The sequence below is a fragment of the Gymnoscopelus microlampas genome, assembly GCF_963454915.1.
Source record: "Gymnoscopelus microlampas genome assembly, chromosome: 23".
Lineage (NCBI taxonomy): Eukaryota > Metazoa > Chordata > Actinopteri > Myctophiformes > Myctophidae > Gymnoscopelus > Gymnoscopelus microlampas.
In genome coordinates, this window is record NC_139960.1 from 34,513,557 (window position 1) to 34,540,830 (window position 27,274).

The following is a 27,274-nucleotide window of genomic DNA, read 5'->3' on the forward strand; positions in this document are numbered from 1 at the left end:
CAAGCGACAAGTGACAATGATGAGCAATTAAAATCAAGCGATGGAAACAATCAGACATAGCCTACTTTCAATGTTATGCTGTACGTTAGGTGCTTAATCATTCACCCATTTAAACAAGTGCTTTAACAGTCATTCAGATAAGATTGCACTGCTCGGTAGTGGGTTAAATTAATATACAAACGTATTCCATTCATGACGATGTGATTGGTGTCATTCATGTTGGCTACTATTTGACAAAGATTGTACCGTCACAGAATAAGTGGTAATCCCACTGGCAAAGACTGCAGTTTCCACAGTGTGCCAAAATGCATACACAGTTGAGCTGTGTGTGTGTGTGTGTGTGTGTGTGTGTGTGTGTGTGTGTGTGTGTGTGTGTGTGTGTGTGTGTGTGTGTGTGTGTGTGTGTGTGTGTGTGTGTGTGTGTGTGTGTGTGTGTGTGTGTGTGTGTGTGTGTGTGTGTGTGTGTGTGTGTGTGTGCACGAGTGCCACGCTATGGACTTGCATAGCTACTATTTTTGAATAGCCCAAAGTATAAAATAATGGTTATAGAAAAAGTACTCAAATGTTTTACTTAAGTAAAAGTACAAAACTGCAATGTAGAAATACTCTGTTACAAGTAAAAGTCTGGAATACAATTATTGGTATCAAAATGTACTTGAAGTACCAAAAGTAGAAAGTAGCTACGTTATGCAGAATGTCTCATTTCACAAGTTTTCAAATGTAGAAAGATCTACAAGTTCACAATGCGTCGCATTGGCTATTTTCAAATGGCCGAAATGTATATAGGGCTGAAGTGGTTAATGTATGTTTTGTAATGATAATCCAAATATACAAATTAAAAGTAGTTAAAGTTTTCAAATAATTCCAATGGAGTAAAAAGTATTTGTCTCTGAGATGTAGTGGAGTTGAGGTAAAAGTACAGAAAATTGGAATTACTCCACTAAAGTAAAAAATACCTAAAACCTTTACTTAAGTACAGTACTTGAGTAAATGTACTTAGTTACTTTACACCGCGCACACACACACACACACACGCGCACACACGCACACGCACACGCACACGCACACGCACACGCACGCACACACACACACACTCCGCCTCAGGGAGTGACTCCAGGTGCCTGACTAATAAAGCTAACCAGGCTTGATGTTGCCGTAGCGATGCTTCCCATTACTCTCCATCTCATCGTGGTGGTGACCTCGAGCCGTTTCCATGGTGACGGACACATTGGTGGAACAGTTGTTCCACCGTTTGGCTTTGATTAGATGCTACGGCCCTGGAACTGTTGTCAAAGAAAGCCTAATCAATGGGACACTGAAGGGTTCCCAAACTTTTTCAGGCTGCGATTGCCTAAAATAATCACATTTTAACTGGGGACCCCCCCCCCCCACCCTGTTAAGCACTTGGTATTGTAAATTTAGTTTGACTCGGCTCCACAGATAGATATTGTGAAAATAGCTGATCACAACTGAGGTTGTAGATCTAGGCTATTTTCAAAATGTTTGCCTCTTTCTTAGGTAATATTTGACAATTTGGCCAATATTTAACAATTTTTTATAGTATAGTTTGTTAGTTACTTTTGACGTAGTAAGGACGTCGTATTATTAAATCCTTAAATTGTCACTTTAGAAATGTGCAGATACCCTGTATACAGTTATACTATATGTTGGTTTGTTTACTGTTGTGAGTGAGAAAACAATGTTGTGTATTAAGCAAATCATCTGGGGACCCCCCCAAAATCATTTGGCCCAGCGCACGTGCGTGCGTACGTGCGTGTTCAATCATGTACAGTATTCTGTGTCTGTAATAATTGGCCTTTTTGTTGGCTCTGTGTGTGTGTTTTAATGCTTTCTGTGTGCATTTCCCAACACGTTTTCATTGGCAGATTTAGGGAGAACTCATTAACCACTGAAGCCCTATAGTTTATACTTATGTTGCCTTGAGGCCATTGATCACTCCCAAGCAGCACAGGAAGGCAACACAGCATACCCAAAGCAACGGCCAAAAGCAAAAGAAATTTCATATTCCCCATTACTGTATGAGCTCGCAATGTGTCACGATGCAATGCGTTGTGAGCTCGAACATTATTATCAGGAAAAAACTTATTTTTCAAGAAAAATCTTTGAAAATGTTTGACATTTTAGTAAGTTTATGAACATTTGAGAACATTTTATCAAAGGTTCTGACAATTCTGGATTTTATTTTTGAAACATTGGGAGATTGTCACCTAAAATGACATGTGCAACATAGGGACAGCCGGTTGAAAGCAGGTGGCTTTTGAATGCCCTGTTTTCTTATAGTCACCGTGGCGTTTTGGCACAACCCAAGTGAGTGGGAAATTCAGGCGCCAAAGACAGTACAGCAGTTAAGAGAAGGTTACAGGGCAAGGAGAAATAAAAATAAAAAGTAAAGTAGATACAGCATGATGGAGAGGCATCATATTCAAAGCAACAAATACATTACCATCCACATTTACCATCCAAGAAAATAAATAAATACATAATAATAATAAATATCTAATAATAATAATTACATTTCCTTTAATATGATTTCTCTACATCCTACTGTGTCTACTGTACTTTTTAATATACAAGGAAATTGTATTAGAGAGGATTAGGGAACAATAACAAGTACATTTTTGTCTTGTAATAGAGTTATGTAATAAGCTCATGGCCAGCCCTACACAATCTGCCTCAGTGTGTGTTCGCTCATGGCCAGCCCTACAAAATCTGCCTCAGTGTGTGTTCGCTCATGGCCAGCCCTACAAAATCTGCCTCAGTCTGTGTTCGCTCATGGCCAGCTCTACATGGCTTTATTAGTTGGTTTGGTTGTCAGGGTGCCTGTGATAGGGATGTGTGATGTGGGGCTCTGCTGTGGATGGAAATTGCGGGACTGACTCACGGGAGCAGTGCCTGGGTTAATTGGCAGGTATTTCCAATTTTTTTTCCAGGGCTATACACACACACACAACGGCATCGGAGAGAGAGATAGCTGGCTCAATGGTGCAAAGTTATAAAGGACTTTGATTTAAATGCATAGCAAGTAGAAGGCCCTCCAAGGCTGGGCTGTATAGACAACGCTTTAAGTACGAAACAGTCTAAGCATTTGAGTCGACAAGGTCCCGCAGTAGCACAGCATGCTACAGTAACATAAGAACCAATCGGCGGATGGGCACATACAGTTACAGTATGTGGCCATTCACAAAACCTTTCTCCTTAGTGAGTTAGTTGGTCAATCGATCCGAAATTGCACGTATGCATTGATCACTATGCAGGGACTGAAAAAAAGGGGGATCTGGAATTGTGTTTGCGTTCTCAAATGTGTAGTAGTTTGGGTACATGGCATGCATATCTGGGTATTAGTGTGTGTATTGTATTGATGATCCTGTGACATTTAGTTGCTCGTACTTGTATGAGTGAGTGACAAATAAATCTCTCTTTATTCTTGATTCCTTATCTGTTCCCCTATCGTTAACGTTCAATCCAACTCGCTGCTTTTCCCTCATCCCCTAGTGTTTTATTTTAACCAACCACATACACTCACGCAGACACACACATGAGCACGTGCCCTCATACACACGTGTACTGTACCATGCACACCCACAAATATCATGGAATGTGAGTCATGTGTAGCATCATGTTGACATGCGGCCATGCCCTAGCGTCCCTATTCTGGGAATGTCATAGGTGGAAATCTTTAAATATTCTAAAATGATTCATTTGTTTTAAACTAACAAAGTGTGCTCCTGAAACTGTGGGGAGAAATAGAGTTCCCTGCAGACCAACCTGCAGATGAATCTCTCTCTCGTGCGTGGACACTCGCACTCTCTCTGACACACAAAGAAAGTTCTCACACATTTTCAGTTTCACAAACTTATCAAAGCAAATGATTGTTGAAAGAAAATGTGGATAAACACGACACCAATGTTGGTCTCTCTTCATTTGTGTGTTTGTGTGTGTGTGTGTGTGTGTGTGTGTGTGTGTGTGTGTGTGTGTGTGTGTGTGTGTGTGTGTGTGTGTGTGTTCCAGCCATCACAGTGCTGAATGAGTTGAACTGGACAGCAGCATTGGAGGACGTGTTCCGCAGAAACTGGGAGGACGACAACTCTCTGCTGTGGCAGGTGTTTGGTTCTGCCACCGGACTGGCTCGCTATTTCCCAGGTGAGACCCCCCCCCCCCCCCCCTCAGCAGCCAATAACCCTGTATGTGTACTCGGTATACATATATATCTATATATACACACACACACACACACTGTATGTATGGGCATATATGAAGATCCTGTCGCCCAGAACTGCCAATCTGACCGAATGCCCATATATGTCGCATATATGGAGATTCGCGCATCTGGAGAACCGGCCCACTGTTTGATTTCGTGTGTACAACAGGGGATTGGAATCAAAGAGAAGGTGGTTATCATCATTCAATGACAACCCTGGCCAGTGTTTTTTAATGTTCTTTTTCCTCTGGCCTAATCCCAGCATCACCTTGGATGGACGCAAGTAGGACGCCAAATAAGATCGACCTCTATGATGTCCGTAGAAGACCGTGGTGAGTGGACAGCCTCTCCTTAACCTCCAATCCACTCCAACTTATTCACTGTCTGTCTGAGTGTTTCTCAGACAGACAGACAGACAGACAGACAGACAGACGCACACGCACACAAAACCGAGAAACTAAAAAAAAAACTAAACCGAGAATGACACACATTCAGGTCCAGCAAACGCACAAGTGAAGTGTGATGATTAAAAGCCACTGAAGCTAACTAAATCAAAGTGTACACAAACAAAGCTCCATCGGGTTCCCAGAGAAGTATAAACATCTAGCCCAGAGCCATCAATGTGAAGCATTGTGAAATTTAATTAGTTTCAAAAGCCCTGTCAGGAGGTTAGTACCTGGGCCTCACGGAACACACAAAACCTTATATACTAAAGATACACTTAACCTTTTAACTGTCCTTGCTGAGCAGACGGTACATCTGCTCACTCCGTGTCTCCGAGGCTGGCTGTGGATAGCTCGGAAATGCATCTGACATCATCAGCCAATGACATCACAGCGGGTTATTAAAGCTATTTAAAGCTAATCATTAACATCAATAACGGCCGTAGACATTACAATACCCAACGACACCATAACGAGTCCAACACCCAGCAAGCCTCTTCCCGACCGCTGCGATATGGCCAGGCCAGAACAGGTTCTGCTCTTGGAGCCTCAGCGCAAGCTGACATTCCGAGGTCCGTTCTCCGACGTGGTCACCACGACTCTCAAGCTCTCCAACCCTACAGACAGGGACGTGTGTTTCAAGATAAAGACGACGGCATCGCGCATGTACTCCGTCCGGCCGAACGTCGGCGTCATCGACGCAGGCACCTCCGTCAACGTCTTACTCACGCTGCAGCCTTTCAATTACGACCCCAAGGAAAAGAGCCAACACAAGTTTAGGGTTCAGTCCCTGCTGGCACCCGCTGGCATGACCAGCATGGAGGGGGTTTGGGAGGAGGCCAAGCCAGGTGAACTGATGGATTCCAAGCTGAGATGCGTGTTCGAGCTGCCCCTGGAAAAAGCGGAGACGCACGACACCGAGTCCAGCAAGATGACGACGTCGCCCGGCCTGCTGAAGTCCTCCGCGCCGTCCATAAGCTACACGCTGGACAACGAAAAGGTGACTCTCATGGAGCAGTGCAAGGGGCTGCTGATGGAAGTACTGAGGCTACAGGAAGAGAACAAACGGATTCGGGAGGATTCCGGTTGGCAAGTGAGCAAGAGCAACGTGGTGCCACCGCAGCACATGGTGAAGGAGGAGGGCCACCGTGCCCACAAGGTGCTGGAGGCGGCCCTCCTCTTGCTGTTCTTTGTGTTGGGCATCGTCATGGGCAATGTGATGAAATAAACACCTTGGTGAACTTGGAACGTGACTTATTGCTCGTGATTCAGACAAAGGGATGTTCTAACACTGCGGTGGTGTATCGGTGTGCAGTGGAGAGATTGAGTCAGTTTGGTTTGTGTGAATGTCATATAAGGCTTATTGTGGGGACAAATTCATGCAAAACCCCCACCCCAGCTAAAGAAAACCTTTGAAGGAAGGTGGGATTTGCAGGGAGATGTTCCAGAGAGACTAGGCTTTAGTTGACATTGTCAATCAAACTTACTCCTCCAATCAGAGGCTTTGTATAGACCGGCTTAATTGGACAAAATGTGATCGAATATATTGTGCACTATACTACAGCACCATAATCTGTATTATACTGTATAATCACTTTCAGTCGTTCATTTGAATGCAATATGGTTGGAAGAATGCAACATATACTATTATTATTTCATAGACTGCTTTTAGTTTGTCTGTTCGTCCTCAATGCACCGCACAAGTAAAAAAGATTACCCAAAAAGGTTGACTTTTTTCTTTTTCTTTTTCTCTTGAAATTTTGCTAATAAAAAATGGACAATAAACACACAAAAAAGATTGTAATAATTGATAATTAGCTAACTGCATTTCCCAGCTATCCACAGCCTGCCAGTTTCAATGGTCCTCCATATATGGCCGTGTCACTTCTGTGACTGTGACATAACCCAAGACCAGTGGTGGAAGAAGTACTAAGATTTTTTACTTCAGTAAAAGGCCTTAAAGGTTTCATGGTTTCACACTGTGAGCTTGTGTTATTTGTATAAGTATAAATTGGGCTAACATTTTTTTGGTTTCGGCTTCACATGTGCAGGTAGACACAACGTACACATGCATTCTAACGTGTACAGGTAGACACACACCATACAGTGTACACATGCATTCTAACGTGTACAGGTAGACACACCATACAGTGTACACATGCATGCTAACGTGTGCAGGTAGACATACAGTACCATACAGCATTGGTTCTCAAAGTGGGGTCCGAGGACCCCCAGGGGTACTTGAGGGGGTTCCAGGGGGTCCCCAGCTAAATGATGGACAGGGACCAGATGGACCCTTATGGGTCTGTAACTCTGAGAGTGTACAAATGGAACCAAATGGACCCTAACGGGTCCATTTGGTTCCATTTGTACACTCTCAGAGCTAAATTAACTTTGATTTTACAATATGAATTGGGGTCCCAGAGACATGCATGTCATTAAATGGGGGTCCGTAGCCTAATGCATGTCAAACTGGGGGTCCTTGAAATTAAAATGGTTGAAATCACTGCTAGAGAGCCGTAAAACTCTTCTCATATGGGGGTCATATCTGGCTTATCTTTTCAAATGGGGGTCCGCGGTCTAATAAGTGTCTATTTGGGGGTCTAATAACACATGCAGGTAGACACGCCATTCAGTGTACACATGCATTGTAACGTGTGTAAGAGTCTCTGTCTGCTTACTCTTCAGGTACATCCAGGGGGCGGCCTCACCCAAGGACATGCTGATTCTGGTGGATGCGTGAGTGTCACCCTTCACCCTTTTGTCAACCTTATGTCACCCTTATGCCAATCTGGGAATCCCCTTATGCTAACCTTATGATGCACCCTTATGTCACTCTCATGCCACTCTGTTGAGAGGCCCTTCATGCTAGTCCTCTCATCTCTGCTGACCCACTGATTATGATATATATATATATATATATATGTATGTTGTTACAGGGACCCCCAGAAGCAAAGATTTGAGTTAAAAATGATCGCTTTAAAATAATTTATATATTCAAAGATTTGCACAAATTGTCAGGATAAAAAAAAAATGGCAGATCTACAAGCGAAGTGACGCGCTACGAGCTTGTAGATCTGCTGTTTTTGCTGTACAAAACTAAAACGACACAGATGCTTTCCCGGTTTGAATGGGTTAACCAATTAAAAGTATATTAACAGCAGAGCTTGTGACTAACTAACAACCACATTGGATCCACTGGAATCCACAGGTCCTCCCCCCCCCCCCCCCAATTCCTGAAAAGTTACGGTTTTGGACGTATACAAGGTTTCCACCCGAAACAGCGACTATTATGCTTTTCTGGTTACAGTATGCGTGAGAGGAATTCACCGTAAATCTGCTGCCATGCTGTCAAAGAATTATAAGTGATTTGTCGGAGCTGGACGTCCCCCATGACATATCTGCACACTGCTCGACCAATTAATAACCGCGGTGGAATGGAGCTACTGGCACCACACCGGGGCTAAATGACAACACAATATGATAAATGAAAAAAATACATTTCAAACTGCTCAAAGCCAATAACCCATTAAGACCAGGAACGCATCTGTGTCATTTTTAGATTTCTTTGGCTGTTCAAAAATAGCAGATATACAAGCTCATATGAGCTTGTAGATCTGCTATTCTTGAAAAATTGTGAACATTTGTGCAAACCTTTGAATATATATATATATACTTTTTTTTTAAACAAACATTTTTAACTCAAATCTTTGCTTCTGGGGGGGGGGGGGTCCCTGGAACAGAATATTTTGAGATGGGGGTCCACGACCAAATACATATAATTTTGGGGGGCCTTGACGTGAAAAAGGTAACCAGACAACAATAGTTTTTCAGAAAACTGTTTGGATTTAGAAGACATTATGTTGTAGAATCGGCCTCAGGTCTTAATAGGTTAACGGGGACGCCGATAATTGGCCCGCAAAAAGACTGACAGGCTTTCAGGCATCAAAAGAGTCAAAAGGAAGATTAAAAAACGTTAGTTTGTTTTCGGTCCTGTCCATTTCTCTACGTCTACCTGTAACCACTTAAGATGAGTATTTATATACAGATGTGCCACTTCAAAACTTCACACGTTACTGTTCTTTCCCTGAAAGTCCCCTGAAAATGCATTTTTCCCTCCATTTTCTGCCCTTAAAATGCACTGTTTTGCCCCTGAAAATAAGTTGTCACTACACACCCCCGTTTTTCCCTTCAACAGACATCCATATACATGAGAACAAAAGAATGTGTGTTTAAGAAGGTGTCAGACTCATTATGAGGCGAAAGGTGATTTGACCAGTTGCTCAAATTAATTAGCATCATAAAAGCAGTGATCATCAAAATAATTCAGCATTTTAAATGCCCTTCTTTGTCCCTCTTATTGCCCTGGGAATCCCCTGAAAATGTACTGTCTTGGCGATGGCAGGACATGTGAAGTTTTGAAGTGGCACATCTGTATTATCATTTATAGACCAACATTTATAGTCCAGTTTAGTAAGGCAGTTATTATATAGAACATCATTAAAGCAAACAGTTCTACTTTCTAAGGAAAAGTTTGCTTGGTTTATTCAATTATTTTGTTTCAAAACTTGGATAACTGGATTATACCTCAACATTCTGAGGTACATCTTGCATTCCTCTACTGTACTGTACATCCATACTATTCCATGCATAGAAACAATAGATAATGAGAAGAGAATATGGTATTCAAGTGTTCTGACGCTCTCAGTAATTGCAGGGGAAAAAATAAGAAACTGCTCAAAAATAAGAAAATGATCTCATTAACCACTTAAACTCTACTATATACTCTTTTGACTGAGGTCCCCCTCTTTTCCTTAGACAGTAGACCGTTAAAGCAGTCTAAATAGTTGATTAGGATTCGTATTAGGATTCGTACATTTACTTCAAAAAGTTGTCAAAAAACTAATGGATAGTATAAAAAAACATATCAGTGAAAGATAATATCAAAAATAACTTTTGTTTAATTGATAAAGTTACACATTTTGACTGTTAGTCACTCAATGGACATTTAGTTACGATACGATACGATACGATAATACTTTATTGTCAGTTTGCACTGAAATTTGTCTTGCGACCCAGAAACAGCCATGTATGCAACATATAACAGTACACACATTTGACATGACACAAGAAAACAACAAAATACAAATACATACATAAAGACATGCAAAGACAAGAGCAATGTCCACCACTCAGCCTACCCCTGGCTTATAACTCCTGATTAAGCCTCAATGTCGTCTGATGGACAAAGGACCTCTTCAGTTTGACCTTATTGTATGTAGGAACACTGTATCTCCTTCCTGAAGGCAGCAACCTATATTCTCCATACAAAGCATGGCTAGTGTTTGAAGTGATATTCCTTGCCAACCTTATCATACTGTTATCATACGTAGATGTATAGAGCCTCTGAAGTGGTTGTCCAACAATCTTTGAACAAATGTTCACTTGTTGCAGCAGTTGTGACTTTAAAGCTACAGACAGACATCCATACCAGGTGGTACTACAGTACTGCAGGACACTCATAATAACAGAAGTGAAAAACAAAAGAAGAATCTGTCTACTAGCACCAAAAGATCTCAGACGGCGAAGGAAATAGACTCTTTGTTTTGTCTTCTTACCCACTGATTCAATCTGGTCTTTCCATGACAAAAGGTGGTCTATTACTACTCCTAGGTATGTATACGAACATACCTGGTTGATCTGTTCACTATGAATAGTAATAGGGGATCTCTAGTGGGGCACCAAAAACAATCTCTTCTGTCTTTTTTGTGTTAATGATAAGAGCGTTGTTATCACTCCATTCCACCACCTTATTTACTCTGTGTTGGTGCAGTCCAGGATCACTGGAACTATCCAAAAGAGAAATCAAAACTGTATCATCAGAGTACTTTAGAATGTTGAGTACTGTAGGCCTACTTAAGTACATGTTTTTGAGTATCTGTACTTTACTTTTTTGGATACTTTCACTCCACTACATTTCAATGACAAATATTGTAGTTTTGACTCCATACTTTAGACCCTACATTTCTAGGAAAGAAATGTTCTGAATAAACCACTTATAAGTCCTATTTCAAATAGAGTGAAAACAGCAGATCTATGCGACGCAACTACAATTGATTTTTTTTTGGGAGGGGAAACCTTTGCTTTTTTTTTCACAGCAATGCATTGATGTTAAAAAGAAAATGTACTTTATAATTTGTACTTTGTATTTTTTAAATGCATGTACTTTCGAATACTTTAGCCTTTCTAGTAGCGTGATGGATGATGGTTGTATATTTTTATGTTGCTCTTCCCAGGGAGAAACACTCACAGTCGCGGGGCCTGTGTGTGTTTGTGTATCTTCAGGGTATCATTTGTTATCTCTGCTTTAATCAAAGCTCCCCGTGTCACAGCTCATTAACAATGTTTCTGATCTTCCCACGGCTGATTAAAGCTTAATTTGTACACCATCGCAGGAGTGTGTTGCTTGCCTTTAAGAACTGATGTACAAGCTAACAACGTGTCGCTTCGCAACACATTGTTAGCTTGTAGATCGGCTCTTCTAAGCAAGCGACACCGTCTTACCATGGAGTATTAATTAGGGTTCAGGGGAATCCGTCCTGTAAATCTTGTTCGGTATTGCGGAGTGTTGTGCTTTGTGTGTTTCATGAAATTTATATTCTGGTTACACAGTAAACAATAACAAATATATTTTATTATGTCCCTGCCCTAGTCAAAAAAATCCTTGGAATTTCAAAATCCCTTAGGATCCTATTGGAAAGTCCTATAGGATTTTTTTTTTACTAGGGTGTTGAGAATGGTGACAGCAGAGTGCAAAATATGTCCTCTTGCATCCATCATAACTTTGTACATGATTACATGCAAATATGTTTATTTCTATTGGTCTATGATGTTTGTGACCCTGCAGGAGTGGCAGTGTGTCTGGTCTCACCCTCAAACTCATCCGTCAATCCGTCAACGAGATGCTGGAGACGCTCTCCGATGACGACTTTGTCAACGTGGTCAATGTGAGTATTGACACGCACTGCTTTGATATGGATGCCTCTTATTAGTACATATTCAAGACAGTCATATTAGAAAGTACACAGTATTATCTGTGCTGAGGAATTCTATGTTGGTGTGATGAGCAGTGTGTATTGCTGCGTGCTGGCCATTGGTGCAAAGTAACAAAGTACATTTACTTGAGTAAGGCAGATTTTGTGGTACTTATACTGTACTTCACATATTTTATATACTTTATTTGACAGCTTTAGTTGCTAGTTACTATGCCGATTTAGAATATTAATACAAAACATACATTAACTGATAAATGAGGATGTATTATTGTAGGTTAATCTATCTAGCAAGACATAAATAAATAGATGATTAGATAAACAATCCACCAACCAGAACATCAATGCATTACTAATAATCGCATTGTGAAATGAACAATAAGTAGCCTACTTTTACATTTGATACTGTAAGTATATTGTGATACCCAGAGTTGTAATTTTACTCAAGGCACATTTTGAATGAAGGAATTTGACGTTTTACATTGTGCTATTACTACTTTTACTTATGTAACAAATCGGCGTACCTCAATCACCACTACTGACTGGTGGTCACACGCAGATGGGTTTATTGTGGCTGCATATGTGCATGCATGCACACATGCTTGTTGGTGAGCTACTCTTAGCGCATGCATTAGAGTGTGATTATGCACATCCACGTGCGGACTGCGGACATGCATGTGCACACACATGCCCCGAAACGGCGATGCCCAGTTGAAAGTGGTTGACAAGATTGAAGACGTGATGCGACACAACGAGTGTCCCTTAGATAAGAATGAAACATGGACCATGGTGCTGTCGGCCCAATTGAAATGCTGTGGGCACATCTGGCCAACAGGAGTTCAGTGACATGAACTCCATCCATCAACTTTAACCCATTAAGACCTGGAACGCATCTGTGTCACTTTAGATTTCTTTGGCTATTCAAAAATAGCAGATATACAAGCTCATAGCGCGGCACCGAGTGCCGCACTATGAGCTTGTAGATCTGCTATTTTTCAGATTTTTTTCAAAAAAACGTTAGGATTTAGAAAACATTTTTCAGAATCGCCTCAGGTCTTAATGGGTTAAAATCCTCGGTGTTTGCGTCCACAGCCCAGTCAGTAAACACGTTCGCACTAACCACCAACTTCACTTTGAAGCAGTGCTGCCAGAATTTGCGAGAGAAGCAAGCGACAGGTCTATGAAAACAAGCCCATAAGAAGCAACTGTTAAGCCACTTGAGCATTGGCTATTTATATCGTATCATCATATACACTACATCTGCTATTTTCAAAAGCAATCTTGACATGCCAATGTATCTCCTGTTCACTGATGAATGAAGGCCTTCTGTCAAACACTTTCTGCTCTGCGCAACACTCGAATCAGCCTCCAGGTCCATTTGATCAGGGGTCCCCAGCTTTGGGGGGGGGGGGGATCCATCACAAAATTCGCCGTCACAAAAACGATATTTGACGTCAGACGTCAGACAACGCATTATAAGGACTGGTCTCTCTTACTGCCAAGGATGACTTATGATGAGACATCTTCATAACGCCCTGGCTGCCAGGGACGAGTTTGGACGATAAAAAAAAAAAAAAAAAAATGGAGAACAGAGATAACACGACCGAAGATTTACTGCTCCATTCACTCCCTGTTTAACTCATTACTTAAAAATCCTGTATCTTGGCTCCTGTGTCCTTTTTTTTTTACTATGTATTTTTGGCCGAGACATGCTATTTTCAGAGGCGTATAAAAGCGAACGGGAGCTCGCGGTGACATTATTATTTTTTTCGCGGAAGCACAGTGAAAAACCTCTGTGATTAGCAACCATCAGGGGATCGATCATACTGGAGATAAATATTCTGGGACTACTTCAAAAGGTAAGAAAAAACGCCAGAAATAAGTCTGGCAGTGAGAGAGTTAACGACTCAGTCTACTCCGAATCGACGAGGATATTTAATGGGCCTTCAATGTGTTGTGAACGTTTAGCCCCGCGTCCCGCGTAAACAGAACAATGAAAGAGAGAGAGAGAGAAAGAGAGTGTTGAAAGAAGGTATATGTGGAATAAGTTCAGTCAACAACATTAACTTCACTGTAATCCATTATATCTTATAACTATTGCATGGAACAGTAGGGTTGAATGGTCAGGGTACCATCCAATGACTCTGATAGTTTTTTTTTTCGTACGGGAGTTAGGTTTCGGTGAGTTTTGACATATGATTAGAAATTCGAGCAAACATCGACCAACCCTAATCTAAAGCAGACGGCACACCGGATTGGACACAACATACGCCGCCACCTTTGTTGTAGTTTGAATACTCGTACTACATAATACATATGCCTTGTGTCCTGCATATGCCTTGTATATGCCTTTAACCCATTGAGATTCTACGTGTCTCCTAAATCTCAACTTTTCTGAAAAATGTATGTTTCTATATCAGTGGTGCTCAATCTTTTTCATGTCAAGGACCCCCAAAATTATATATATTTGGCCGCGGACCCCCATCAAAATATTTTGTTCCAGGGACCCCAAGAAGCAAAGATTTGAGTTAAGAATGTTCGCTTTAAAAATATATATATTCAGAAGATTTGCACACATTTTCACGATTTTTCAAAAATAGCAGATCTACAAGCTCGTAGCGCGGCACTCGGTGCCGCGCTATGAGCTTGTATATCTGCTATTTTTGAATAGCCCAAAGTGTAAAATAATGCTTTTTAGCTCAAATCTAAAAATGACACAGTTCCAGGTCTTAAAGGGTTAATCAATGTTCTTATTAGAAAACTTCATTTATACTGTAACCTCAGTGTGTAGGTAATGATCACAGCATGATAAGAGACCCTCTGCATCTGTCATCGTTGATTAGGTATCAAAGAAATGCCATGCTTTCTTCAAAAGCTGCACATATGCAGGGAATAATACTGTTTCTCTCTCTCTCTCTCTCTCTCTCTCTCTCTCTCTCTCTCTCTCTCTCTCTCTCTCTCTCTCTCTGTCTCTCTGTTTCTCGTCTTGTTTGCTTTGGAAATGAACTGATATTTTTAATTACATTTGCTTTCCATTTGCCTAATAGGGGGAACTGTTTGTGTTGTTGTTGTTGTTGTTAGGCCCAGCAGCTATCTGGAAGGGCTTTTGAAGCTGATGAAATTAGGCAGCTACATCATAAGTATATTGGTGGCTCGCAGCCAGTGTTTCAGACGTTTTCCAGGAGCATAATATTGAAGCTCTGATATTGCGTTTCCTAATAAGATAGCCCAAATGTGTTTATGTCTGGGTTAGTGCATTGTTCAGGGGGGTTGGGGGGGGGGGGGGTTGGTGCATGTGACCTGAGTCTAGACGTTTCCATATGTTTTTAGTAGCAGACCCCCTGAAGAGAAGATCTTTGTTTAATACTGTGTGTGTGTGTGTGTGTGTGTGTGTGTGTGTGTGTGTGTGTGTGTGTGTGTGTGTGTGTGTGTGTGTGTGTGTGTGTGTGTGTGTGTGTGTGTGTGTGTGTGTGTGTGTGTGTGTTCAGGGCTCCTATAAAAGGACAAATTCATCCCATCTGACAAATATTAATCCCATTTAATCCAGCTGTATTATTTGTTGTCTGAGCAATTAGTGTGTCATTTGTGTAACGCAGCATTATATTGTAATTAAGGGAAATTTATGTAATGTGGGATCATGTAAAAGAAACACAAACCAAATAGACGGTATTATTATGTAACTGGCAATCTGTGTGTGTGTGTGTGTGTGTGTGTGTGTGTGTGTGTGTGTGTGTGTGTGTGTGTGTGTGTGTGTGTGTGTGTGTGTGTGTGTGTGTGTGTGTGTGTGTGTGTGTGTGTGTGTGTGTGTGTGTGCTCACACGCGCACTCGTGCATGCGTGCGAGCGAGTGTGTGTGTGTATGTGTGTGCTGCAGTGAATATAGATTCATTGCAAAATGATGGATGTGGCCGTTTGTGAGCGAAGTTCAGCCTTTGAAAATTATATAATCCAAATGAAATCCTTGACAGCAGTAGAAAGGTATCTGTAAATCATTTATTAACGGAGATTATATGAGATTTTATGGGATTGCTACACAGCACCCATTGTGCGCGGGTGCGTGCGTGGGTGTGTGTGTGTGTGTGTGTGAGCAGAGGTGTAAAGTAATATTGACTCAAGTACTGTACTTTTTAGTACAACTTACAATAAGTAGAATGTTGATGTGTTTTTACTTTAGTGGAGCATTTCTAATTTGTAATACTTTTACTTATACTCTACTACATCTCTGAGGAAACCATTGTACTTTTACTCTCTATATATCTTTCGGCTATTTGAAAATAGCACACACATGCCCCAATCCATCTACAAGCCCACAACGCGTCGCAACGAGTTGTGAGCGTGTTGGCTATTTTCAAAAGATTTTTATACATTTTGAAATTGAAAACACTTGAAATGGGACATCCTGCATAATGACTCTCTCTCTACTTTTACTTTCGGTACTGTAAGTATATTGTCATACCAATACTTTTGTACTTTTACTCAAGTACATTTTGAATTCCGGACTTTTACCTGTAATGCAGTATTTCTACATTGTGGTATTGATACTTTTACTTAAGTAACACAATTTGAGTACTTTTTGAGAGAGAGAGAGAGGGAGAGAGAGAGAGAGAGAGAGAAAGAGAATCTTGCAGTCTCTGCCAAGGCAGATGTTGTGTATTAATGAGCTATCTCTCAGTCCTCTGTAGACACTGTGTGTGTGTGTGTGTGTGTGTGTGTGTGTGTGTGTGTGTGTGTGTGTGTGTGTGTGCGTGTGCGTGCGTGTGTGTCTTTGCTGATTTTATTAACATATGTCATTTTTGTATAATAATACAGTGCTGATATTATTTTTCTCCACTCACCTGTTATGATCCATTTCTCTGACGGTATTCTCTCAATAATCCATGTCTTTTTGTATTTCCTTATACCGCTTGTCTCACATCCTTTCCTCTTGTCCTTTCAACCCCTCAGTCCCCCTCGGTCTGTAAGATTTTAATGCATACAGTATGTGGTGTCAAATGCTTTGACCATTTGTGACTTGTATTAACCACTTAAATGGATATTTCACTTTAAAAAAATGTTTGGGTCATTTTATCGTCTACTCAGGCTTTTGGGAGCACCCTTCCTATACAAACCAGACACGGCCCCTTCCTATACAAACCCATTGTAACTTCAAACAACTGGTTTGACCAGAACCAAGGACGGGTGTTTTGGATGAATCTATCATGGTTAAAATGGAGTTTGAAGTTACAATGGGTTTTTATAGGAAGGGGGCGATAAAGTCTGTCTGATAAAATGAATATCAAATATCTAAATACTGAATCAAGCAACTTAAAAACTGTCTGGGGGGCTGACAAAAGCCCGAGTAGACGACAAAATGACCCCAAAAAAAGTGAAATTTCCCTTTAAGACCTTTGTCATCCACACATTCTCACTCCCAGATCGTAACGCGAGGTTGAAAGTGGTTAAAAAATGCATGCGTTTGTCATAACTGGATGAGGCTGTAATGTAAGAACAAACAAAAACCAGAATGATTGAATGCTTATTTAGGAGCCAATTAGAATTGAGTCTAATGGTGGGAACCCAGCATCACCCAAACACCCTTTACTGCTCCGTTCATATGGGGGTGTCCTCCCTGAAAGCAAGCACACGATCCGCTCCCCCCCCCCCCCGACCCCATATGTTGAGAATCCTTGCATTTATATGAGATATTATGCAAGTGGCTGTCTCTCCCTCCTCCGCCTCTCCCGTCATTCCTCCTATCCCTTTTCCCTTCCAGTTCAGTGACAAGGCCACGCCGGTGGCCTGCTTCGAGCACCTGGTGCAGGCCAACGTCCGCAACAAGAAGGTACTGAAGGACGCGGTGCAAAACATCACCGCCAAGGGCACCACCAACTACCGGGGTGGCTTCGAGCTGGCCTTCCAACAGCTCGCACCGGTAGGTTCCTTCCCTTTCATCTTCGCATTTTCCTTCCTTTCTCCCCCTCCTTAGGGCTGTCACGATTACACATTTAAGCTGACGATTAATTGTCACACAAATATTTGCGATTTAAAGATTTAATTGTGCGTTAGGCATTGAACACTGTAACGTTTTAATTTGTGTTTGTTTTTTAGGCTTCATAATCACAAATTGCACAGGGCTGACAAATAACTTAAATATACTAAGAAATTACTGACACATTTAATCTAATTTTGACAAAACAATGTTAAAATAGCAGAAATAAGCTGATCTACAAGCTTACAACGCGTGACGTGTTATAAGCTTGTAGATCAGCTATTTCTGCTATTTTTGGGAAATGTAAAAAAAAAATGTATGCACATTTTCAACATGAAAAAGATTATGAAAAATAATTGTGATTATCTCAAATTATTGCGATTAGGCGATTATGTAATAATTGTGACAGGCTTACCCATCCTTACCTCCCTGCTTCCTTCCTTAATGCCTGTCCTCCCTCGTTACATCCTTCCTTCCTTCCTTTCATCCAGCCTTCATTCCTTCCTTTCCTACCTCACTCCCTATTTTCCATCATAGTTTATAAACTCACCAGTGGTGGAAAAAGTACTCAAATCGATACTGCAATGTAGAAATACTCTGTTACAAGTAAAAGTCCAGGATTCAAAATTTACTTGAGTAAAAGTACAAAAGTATTGGTATGAAAATGTACTTAAAGTACCAAAATTAGAAAGTACTCATTATGCAGAATGTCCCGTGAAGTGGGACATTCTGCATAATGAGTAGATTTCAAATGTATAACATGTGTACTAATCATTTGAAAATAGCCGATCTACAAGCTCACAATGCGTCGCATCGTGACGCATTGTGAGCTTGGAGATCGTCTATTTTCAAATGGCTGAAATGTACTGTATATAGGGCTGAAGTGGTTAATGTATGTTAAACTATGTTAAACTAAAGTTTTCAAATTATTGTAGTGGAGTAAAACTACAATATTTGCCTCTGAGATGTAGTGGAGTAGACGCAAAAATGTATAGAAAAATGGAAATACACCAGTAAAGTAAAAATTCCTCAAATTTGTACTCAAGTGCATTACTTGTAAATGTACTCAAGTTGTTTTCTACAGTGGTGTAATGTAACTAAGTACATTTACTCAAGTACAAGTACTTACTCTACTCCACTACATCCCAGAGGCAAATATTATACTTTTACTCCACTACAATTTGAAAGCTTTAGTTACTGGTTACTTTGTAGATTTTGATTATTATTACAAAACAGACATTACCCACTTCAGCCCTATATACATTTCGGCCATTTGAAAATAGCCGATCTACAAGCTCACAATGCGTTGCGATGCGACGTATTGTGAGCTTGTGGATCTGCTATTTTCAAAAGCTTTTTATACATTTGAAAACTTGTGAAATGGGACATTCTGCATAATGAGTATTTTTACATTTGTACTTCAAGTATATTTTGATACCAATACTTTTGTACTTTTTCTCAAGTATATTTAGAAATTTAGACTTTTACTTGTAAGGGCGCGCTCCCACCGCACTTTTATTTTACCTCTGGGGCAGAATCTGCCAATGCTTTGTCAATGCGAATGCGTGGATTCCTGGTCTTGCGGATTTTTTCCAAGAATCCACGCATTTGCATTGACAAAGCATTGGCAGATTCTGCCCCAGAGGTAAAATAAAAGTGCGGTGGGAGCGCGCCCTGACAGAGTATTTCTACATTGCAGTATTGATACTTTTACTTAAGTAAGAAATTTCAGTACTTTTTCCACCACTGGTTTTCTATAAATTCTTCCAGTATCGTCTAATGAAAAACACAAATCAATTTGCAGTGTTGATGTAACTATATGAAATCAGCCTAGAGGTTCCTAGAGCCACTGCCTTAAATCATAACATATCATTTCATGAGTAACTTAAACCCAATGGATTCTGTTGAAGGCTTCAAAGAACTCTGTCTCCCTCTTCTGGTCATATTAGAGACTGCAGTCTTTCATCACATGAGAGCAGATGGCAGAATATTCTGATCCTTTCCAGCTTGTGTGCATGTGTCCATATGTCTGACTGTGTATGAGTTATGTTAAAGGTTGTCATGTCAAATAGATCATAACCTAGAAGGTTAACTAAGTGGCCTTGTAACCTGGATTATATCCTTGGATCAGCTGAGAGATCTGGAGGGGACGGATTTAACGATAAACAATCTTGTTCTCTTAATGTCTTAAGCCCTATTTTATACTTTCAATGTATACTTTATTGACAGCGACAGTGGAAAGAGGCAGGAATTGTAGAGAGAGTAGGGGGATGACTGTTAGCAATGGTCAGGAATCAAACCGAGGACTCACTGATCAGATCCTTGTGCCCATATGCATATGGTATGTAGTCCTAACCATTTGGCTTTAGGATTGCTTTTTCATTCATTTGTTTTATTACATTTTTTTGGAAGAAAATTGTTGAAATGGTTTGAACATTAAAAAAAAGGAAATGTTTGAAAAAAACGTTGAAAATGTTGGACAATAATGACATACCCAACATAGGGACGCCTGGTTGAAAGTGGTTGAATATCGTACCTTCAATATTAGAGGCAAATATTGTACTTTTTATTCCACTACAGTTATTTTAGACTGAAGTTGCTAGTTACTTTGTAGATTTAGATTATTATAACAAAACATACATTAACCACGTCAGCCCTATATACTTCGGCTGCTTGAAAATAGCCAATACAAGCTCACAACGCGTCGCTTGTAGATCTGCTATTTTCTTTTCTTTTTATAAATGTAAAGTAGACAATACGTTTGTACCCCCTTTTTCTCCCCAATTTAGTCGTTATGCCAATTAATTCCTCCCCACACACATTTCTGTGTTGTCACTGCTGTCGTATCCTACTGACTCACCTGCCAGTGAGGAGCCCTCACCGGGAGGACGTAGAGCATTCGTCCTACTCCTCCCGCCCAACACTCCCCGCTGACAGATGCCGCCCCCCCAGCCCGTAGGAGTACGTGCAATGACCAATATCACCCTCCCCGTCCGGCTTTCCTTCCCCCGAACACGGGCCAATTGTATTCGCATAGATAGACCAGTGGTTCTCAAACTTTTTCATGTCAAGGACCCCCAAATTGACACTTATTAGCCCGCGGACCCCCATTTCAAAAGATATGCCAGGGACCCCTATAAGAGAAGATTTTTTTACGGCTCTAGCAGTGATTCTCAACCATTTTAATTTCAAGGACCCCCAGTTTGACATGCATTAGGGCTACAGACCCCCATTTAATGGCATTTATATCACTTGGACCGCAATTTATATTGTAAAATCTATGTCAATTTAACTCTGAGAGTGTACAAATGGAACCAAATGGACCCGTTAGGGTCCATTTGGTTCCATTTGTACACTCTCAGAGTTACAGACCCATAAGGGTCCATTTGGTGCCTAATCTATCATTTAGCTGGGGGCCCCCTGGAACTCCCTCAAGGACCCCTGGGGGTCCCCGGACCCCACTTTGAGAACCAATGGCATAGATGCTCGACAAAGCCGGTTGCACCACGTTGGATTCGAACCCACAACCTCCGTGGTGGTGGGCAGGGACTTTACCACTGCGGCACCTGAGTGCAGATCTGCTATTTTCAAAAGATGTTTCTCCATTTGGTACCAATACTTTTGTACTTTTACTCAAGTAAATTCTGAATACCAGACTTTTACTTGGATCAGAGTATTTCTACATATTTTAACTCAAGTAAAAAATGTCAGTACTTATTCCATCACTGATTATATTTTATTCTTCATGATGTTTATGTTGCTCTTTTATTTATCCCACAGGGGAACGTTTCGAGGGCCAACTGTAACAAAATCATCATGCTCTTCACTGACGGCGGAGAGGAGAGGGCCAAGGAGATATTTGACACGTACAACGCTGACAAGAGAGTAGGCCTGGAAACAACACACACACACACGCACGCACGCACGCACGCGCGCGCTCACACCAATTTGGTCCAATCAGAAGAGAGGACCCCACAAGATAATTTATCAGCTTCAAATGTATAGTTCCAATTCTGTCTGCTCATGTTTTTTTGTTTCATTACTTCCAATTTCACTTGTTTATCCTGTATCTTGTATGACTTGATTGGATAAAATTGGTATCCCAAGCTGAAAATAAACTGAATAAAAAGTATATTGCAATGATTACTTGCAGAATTTACTCTAGGGCTATTTAACACTTATTTTATCAAAGCAATATCATTTACATCCACCCTTAAAGTGATGCAGAGAGATGTAAATGTTTTTTTTTTGTAAACACAAGGTATAGTATTTGCATTTGCTGATTACTTAGAGAAAGTCTGGAATTAGCCAACAAAGAGAACATTGTGTTCTCATTTTGTCTCCTTGTGTTATCAATTATAATAATTTCAATATGTCTTTCAGTTATTGGGAAGTGAATGTAACATTTTCTAATTATCTTATGATTACCAAATATGGGTCTTAAGACAAGACACAGAATAAATAAATAAATACATTATTAATGAATGAATTTCATTCATTCATTTACAACAATAACGTAGAGGTAGCATGTGTAGAATTCTCTTTTGCTTAATCCAGTCTTTGGTCTCTTAACTGTGTGTTCTGTCCACAGGTTCGTATCTTTACATTCTCAGTGGGTCAGCACAACTACGACAAAGCACCAATCCAGTGGATGGCATGCAACAACAATGGTACAGCTAGGCATTACTTTATGCTAGGCTAACAAGCTAACACTTAGAAAGAAAAGAAAAACAAACAAAGGTACTACGTTGACTGTGCCGATTGCTGCGGAATTCTCCATTTTGAGAATGTTAACAAACATTTGACATCCGCAGGTTCTTTACTACCTCAAGATAAGATCCGAGGCAGCACGACCTCGACAATAAATAACAACCCGTGCACAATAAAATCGAGTTACAAATCGATAAATTATTTTTTGTGTTTGGTCGGACATCTATTGTGAAATATATGCTATGTTTCACAATAGAAATTTCTATAGAGGTTTGTTGTGCAACGAAGCCTTAAGGATTGGTCAGCAAATTATGCTTCCACAGAATCATTCATCTACTCCCTTTTTACGTCTGTCTGGTTAATGTTGGCTCTGTGTTTAAAACAACTTAGAGCTGCAATCTGTAACTTTTATGTTCTATCCGGAATTCAAACACGTGTCTCCTACATGGGAGACCAAACATCCACTGCTAGGCCAAGAGGCAATCCACGTTTGTGCTTCAGGCAGTGCTACTTGTCGACCGTTAGGTGTCATTTTATTTGATTCTATTTTATTTTGTTGCTTTTTAACACTTTTCCTCCGCAATTTAGTCGCTTCCCCTCTCACACACTTGTGTTGTCACTGCTGTTGTATCCTACTGACTCACCTGCCAGTGAGGAGCCCTCACCGGGAGGACGTAGAGCCTTCGTCCTACTCCTCCCGCCCAACACTCCCTGCTGACAATACATGCAGTGACAAATATCACCCTCCCCTCCTGGCTTCCCTCCCCTGAAAACGGGTCAATTGTTTTTGCATAGACGCTCGACAAAGCCGGATGCAACACGGTGGATTTTGAACCCACAACCTGAGCGCCTTGACCAGTAGTGTCCTGCCGGACACCAGGGCACATGAACATACTGTACCATAAAGATTAGTTAAAATAATGTTTTATTCATTAAAATAAGTTTATAAGGATCGTAGCTTATAAATCACATTGTTTTTATGATTCAATTAAATCACATTGTTAAGATCAGCAGGTTATAGGGTTGCAACTATCAATTATTTTAATGATTACTATTGATTCATTAAATAATGATAATATATATATATATAATATACACACACACCCACATAGGTGAATCAATGTGAAAAATATTCAAATAGATTTTATTTATTAATCAACTACATTAATTAGTCTGATTAAACATTTAAGCCGTGGTTTAAACTTTGTCGTGCCATGGGGTACCGTAAGAAAGAAAATAGACGATCCACAAGTAAAATCTCACAATGCAATGTGTTGTGAACTTATAGATCTTCAGACCGACTTATCAGCCCCAGCATGCTCAGCCACGTGATGGAGACTATCCCATAATGTTGTGATGACATCTGAATCCTCCATCAATGTTCTCAATGTTTGTTTTGTTTTTGATTTTCCCTTTCAGGTTATTATTATGAAATCCCATCCATAGGGGCGATCAGAATCAACACACAGGTACAGTACAGTGCATGACACGCATTCATGAACAACTCAAGCTCTATCTACTTTGTCATATAACCATCAGCAAAACGGCTGATCTGCTATTTTCCCTATTTTACCCATTAAGACCTGGAACTGTGTCATTTTTAGATTTGAGCTAAAAAGCATTACTTTACACTTTGGGCTATTCAAAAATAGCAGATATACAAGCTCATAGCGCGGCACCGAGTGCCGCGCTACGAGCTTGTAGATCTGCTATTTTTGAAAAATCGTGAAAATGTGTGCAAATCTTTGAATATATATATATTTTAAAGCGAATATTTTTAACTAAAATCTTTGCTTCTGGGGGTCCCTGGAACAAAATATTTTGATGGGGGTCCGCGGCCAAATACATATCATTTTGGGGGTCCTTGACATGAAAAAGTTTGAGCACCACTGATATAGAAACATACGTTTTTCAGAATACTGTTGAGATTTACGAGACATGTAGAATCGGCTTCAGGTCTCAATGGGTTAATACAATATAACTTATACAATTGGGGTGGTTGTATTTTGTCTCCCTGCTCCTCTATTGAGACATTTAGATCGTATCAAAGGTCATGTCTCAGACACAATTTATCCCCCGAGCTTTTCTAAGTACTCTTTTCATGTGTGTGTGGACCAGGGGAGAGGAGACAAACAATTATAAATAAGAAAACAACTTTATTAGGAAAAAAAACTCCAGACCAGCAAGAGAGGAGAATTAAAATCAATAAAGCACAAAAAAATAACGAGTTGAAATCAAAGTCAACTCGTAAAACTCTGACCTTGTTTATCTTATGTTGGCCAATCACTTTTTTTCCCTCAAAAGTCTGTGACGGTGTTGTGTATGCCCTCTTGTGGCTGGAGGTTGGGCTGAATCCCTTTCTCTCTCTCTCTGTCTCTCTCTCTCTCTCTCTTTCTCTCTCTCTCTCTCTCTCTCTCTCTCTCTCTCTCTCTCTCTCTCTCTCTCTCTCTTCCCCCCCCCAACAGGAGTACCTTGATGTGTTGGGCAGACCGATGGTGCGAGCGGCTGGGAAAGCCAAGCAGGTTCAATGGACCAACGTCTACTGGGATGCTCTGGTATGTTACACGCATTACCATCACAATGCATATCACAGACCTGTAGGTCACGTGCGTGCGTGCGTGCGTGCGTGTGTGTACTTGTATTACTATACTTGTGAGGGTCGAATTTTCCTCAAGTATGGTAGAATTTGAGACATTTACATTGTGAGACAACTGTCATGATCCACGCCTCGTAAGAGAAATTGTAAAACGGTTTGGAAAACATTTAGATTGGGTTTTTTGGGTTGTAAATTAGGCATTTCGTACTTTGTTACGCGCCAGTGTTTCTCACTGAAAATAGCAGATCTACATATGGGCTTGAATATCAGTGATTTTCGGCGCACAACGCCACCATGCAAACTAAGTACAACTTAGGTTAAAAATCGCAAACCGTCCTACAATTTGATACGCTTGGATGTGCTCACAAGTATAGTAGTGTGTGTGTGTGTGTGTGTGCGTGTGTGCGTGAGTGCTCACAAGTATAGTAGTGTGCGTGTGTGTGTGTGTGTGTGCGTGAGTTCTCACAAGTATAGTAGTGCGCGTGTGTGTGTGTGTGTGTGTGTGTGTGTGTGTGTGTGTGTGTGTGTGTGTGTGTGTGTAAAACGGTGACAGTGTCGGGGGTGTTTGTTGACAGCACTGGGGCTTTGGGAGCAGAGGATGATTTAAAATTTGTCCTTCGGGCCATGAAATGGATTTTGCTTTTTAGGAAAAAAATAGCTCTTGCTTTCTAAAGCTGTAATCCGTAAGTCCTACCTGAGATTCGAATACGGGGTCTCCTGCATAGGACACCAAACATAATTATATATGAATTTATATGTCGCCATATTTTTGTGTTTTTTTCGTAAATTACCTACTTGATCATATACTACAGCGTCAGACAAAAGCGTCAAAAAGTGGCAGATCTACAAGCTCGAAACACTTCATGTCGTGTTTTGAGCTTGTGGATCTGCGACTTTTGCTATTTTTTTATTTGAATCCTGAAAAGTAACTGTTTTGGACATACAGTACTGTAATGAGGTCTAGTTCATTGGTTCTGTGGGACCCCCAGGGACCCCCCCAAGGACCCCCAGGGGTCCTTGGGGGGGTTCTTGGGGGTCCCCAAATTATCTTTTTTTTTAATACAGAATCACACTCATTTTAACCACTTCATCATTTTATACGTTGGCTATTTAAAAATAGCAGATATACAAGCTCACAGCGCGACACTTAGTGCCGCGCTGTGAGCTTGTACATCTGCTATTTTAGAAAAGTTTTGAAAAATATCGAAAATGTTGAATAATTGGGATAATTTTTTAGCATAAATCTTCTCTTCTGGGGGTCCCTGGCAAAAAAACATTTAGGATGGGGTACCGGGGCCAAATATAGATTTGGGACACTAAAATCTTGAGAGGACTACTGCTCTAGTTTGTATGATGAAAATGTTGTGCGTTTTGCCCCGTCAGGAACTGGGACTGGTGATAACAGGAACGCTGCCAGTCTTCAACAAGACGGTCACCAAAGCTGACAAGGACAGAGGCATCAAGGTACGTTAGCTATGAGCTTGTACATCTGCTATTTTTGAATAGACAAATAAATCTAATCTCTAGATTGAATGGATTAATATAGCGTCACAATCGTTTTAACCACTTCAACCATTTTTTTATAGGCCTACTTTGGGGGTCCCCTAGTTTTGCAAGGGGTCCCCAGCTAAACGAGTTAATATAGCGTCACAAAAATAGCTGAGCTCATAGCTATGAGCTTGTAGATCTGCTATTTTTGAAAAATCCTGAATATTTTTTCAAATTCTTTGAATATATATATATTTTTTAAAGCATACATTTTAAACTAAAATCTTTGCTTCTGGGGGTCCCTGGAACAAAATATTTTTGAGATGGGGGTCCGTGGCCAAATACATATCATTTTGGGGGTCCTTGACATGAAAAAGTTTGAGAACCACTGATAAACAGTAGCTAGTTAGAAGACATTTTTAGAATCGTCCACACAGGCCTTAATGGGTTAAACCCTGTATTCCTTAGTTGACCAGGGTCCCCCAGCTTGTAGATCGGATATTCTCGCTTGTAGACGAGCTTGTAGATCCGAGGTTCTCGCCGAATGTCGGGAGGCTAGGGTTGAGGTGGTTAATCACTCTAATCACTCTTTAGTCTTTGATCTGATGGAGAACTGTGCGTTCTTTTATCTATCTGTCCTCTGGGGGCCCTTAACCTCGGTCCCAGCCTCACTCATCTGCGAAAAGAAGAGCCTGGTCACGACCTAAAGCAGCGAGTGTCTAGGAAGTCCTGAGTGGACAGATTTCCGTTTCCCCCGGAAACGATATTTTTTGACCAATCACAACACTCGTTTCATTCA

General features: G+C 40.7%; 2 protein-coding genes across 2 annotated transcripts in view; both read left to right on the plus strand.

Moving 5' to 3' along the window:
• Positions 1 to 27,274, plus strand: part of cacna2d1a (calcium channel, voltage-dependent, alpha 2/delta subunit 1a) — a 153,158-nt gene that overhangs the window by 66,455 nt on the left and 59,429 nt on the right. Inside the window, exons 7-16 of the mRNA XM_084050508.1 lie at positions 4,030 to 4,161; positions 4,482 to 4,551; positions 7,351 to 7,401; positions 11,570 to 11,669; positions 17,466 to 17,624; positions 21,462 to 21,566; positions 22,273 to 22,351; positions 23,811 to 23,860; positions 24,857 to 24,946; positions 26,371 to 26,451. Coding sequence (XP_083906634.1) covers positions 4,030 to 4,161; positions 4,482 to 4,551; positions 7,351 to 7,401; positions 11,570 to 11,669; positions 17,466 to 17,624; positions 21,462 to 21,566; positions 22,273 to 22,351; positions 23,811 to 23,860; positions 24,857 to 24,946; positions 26,371 to 26,451 — 917 coding nt within the window. The remainder of the gene's footprint in view (positions 1 to 4,029; positions 4,162 to 4,481; positions 4,552 to 7,350; positions 7,402 to 11,569; positions 11,670 to 17,465; positions 17,625 to 21,461; positions 21,567 to 22,272; positions 22,352 to 23,810; positions 23,861 to 24,856; positions 24,947 to 26,370; positions 26,452 to 27,274) is intronic.
• Positions 5,177 to 5,890, plus strand: LOC311040047 (vesicle-associated membrane protein-associated protein B-like; the record flags this gene model as incomplete). Its single annotated transcript, XM_084050119.1, has 1 exon — positions 5,177 to 5,890. The coding sequence occupies one exon, from the start codon at positions 5,177 to 5,179 to the stop codon at positions 5,888 to 5,890; it is 714 nt and encodes a 237-aa protein (XP_083906245.1).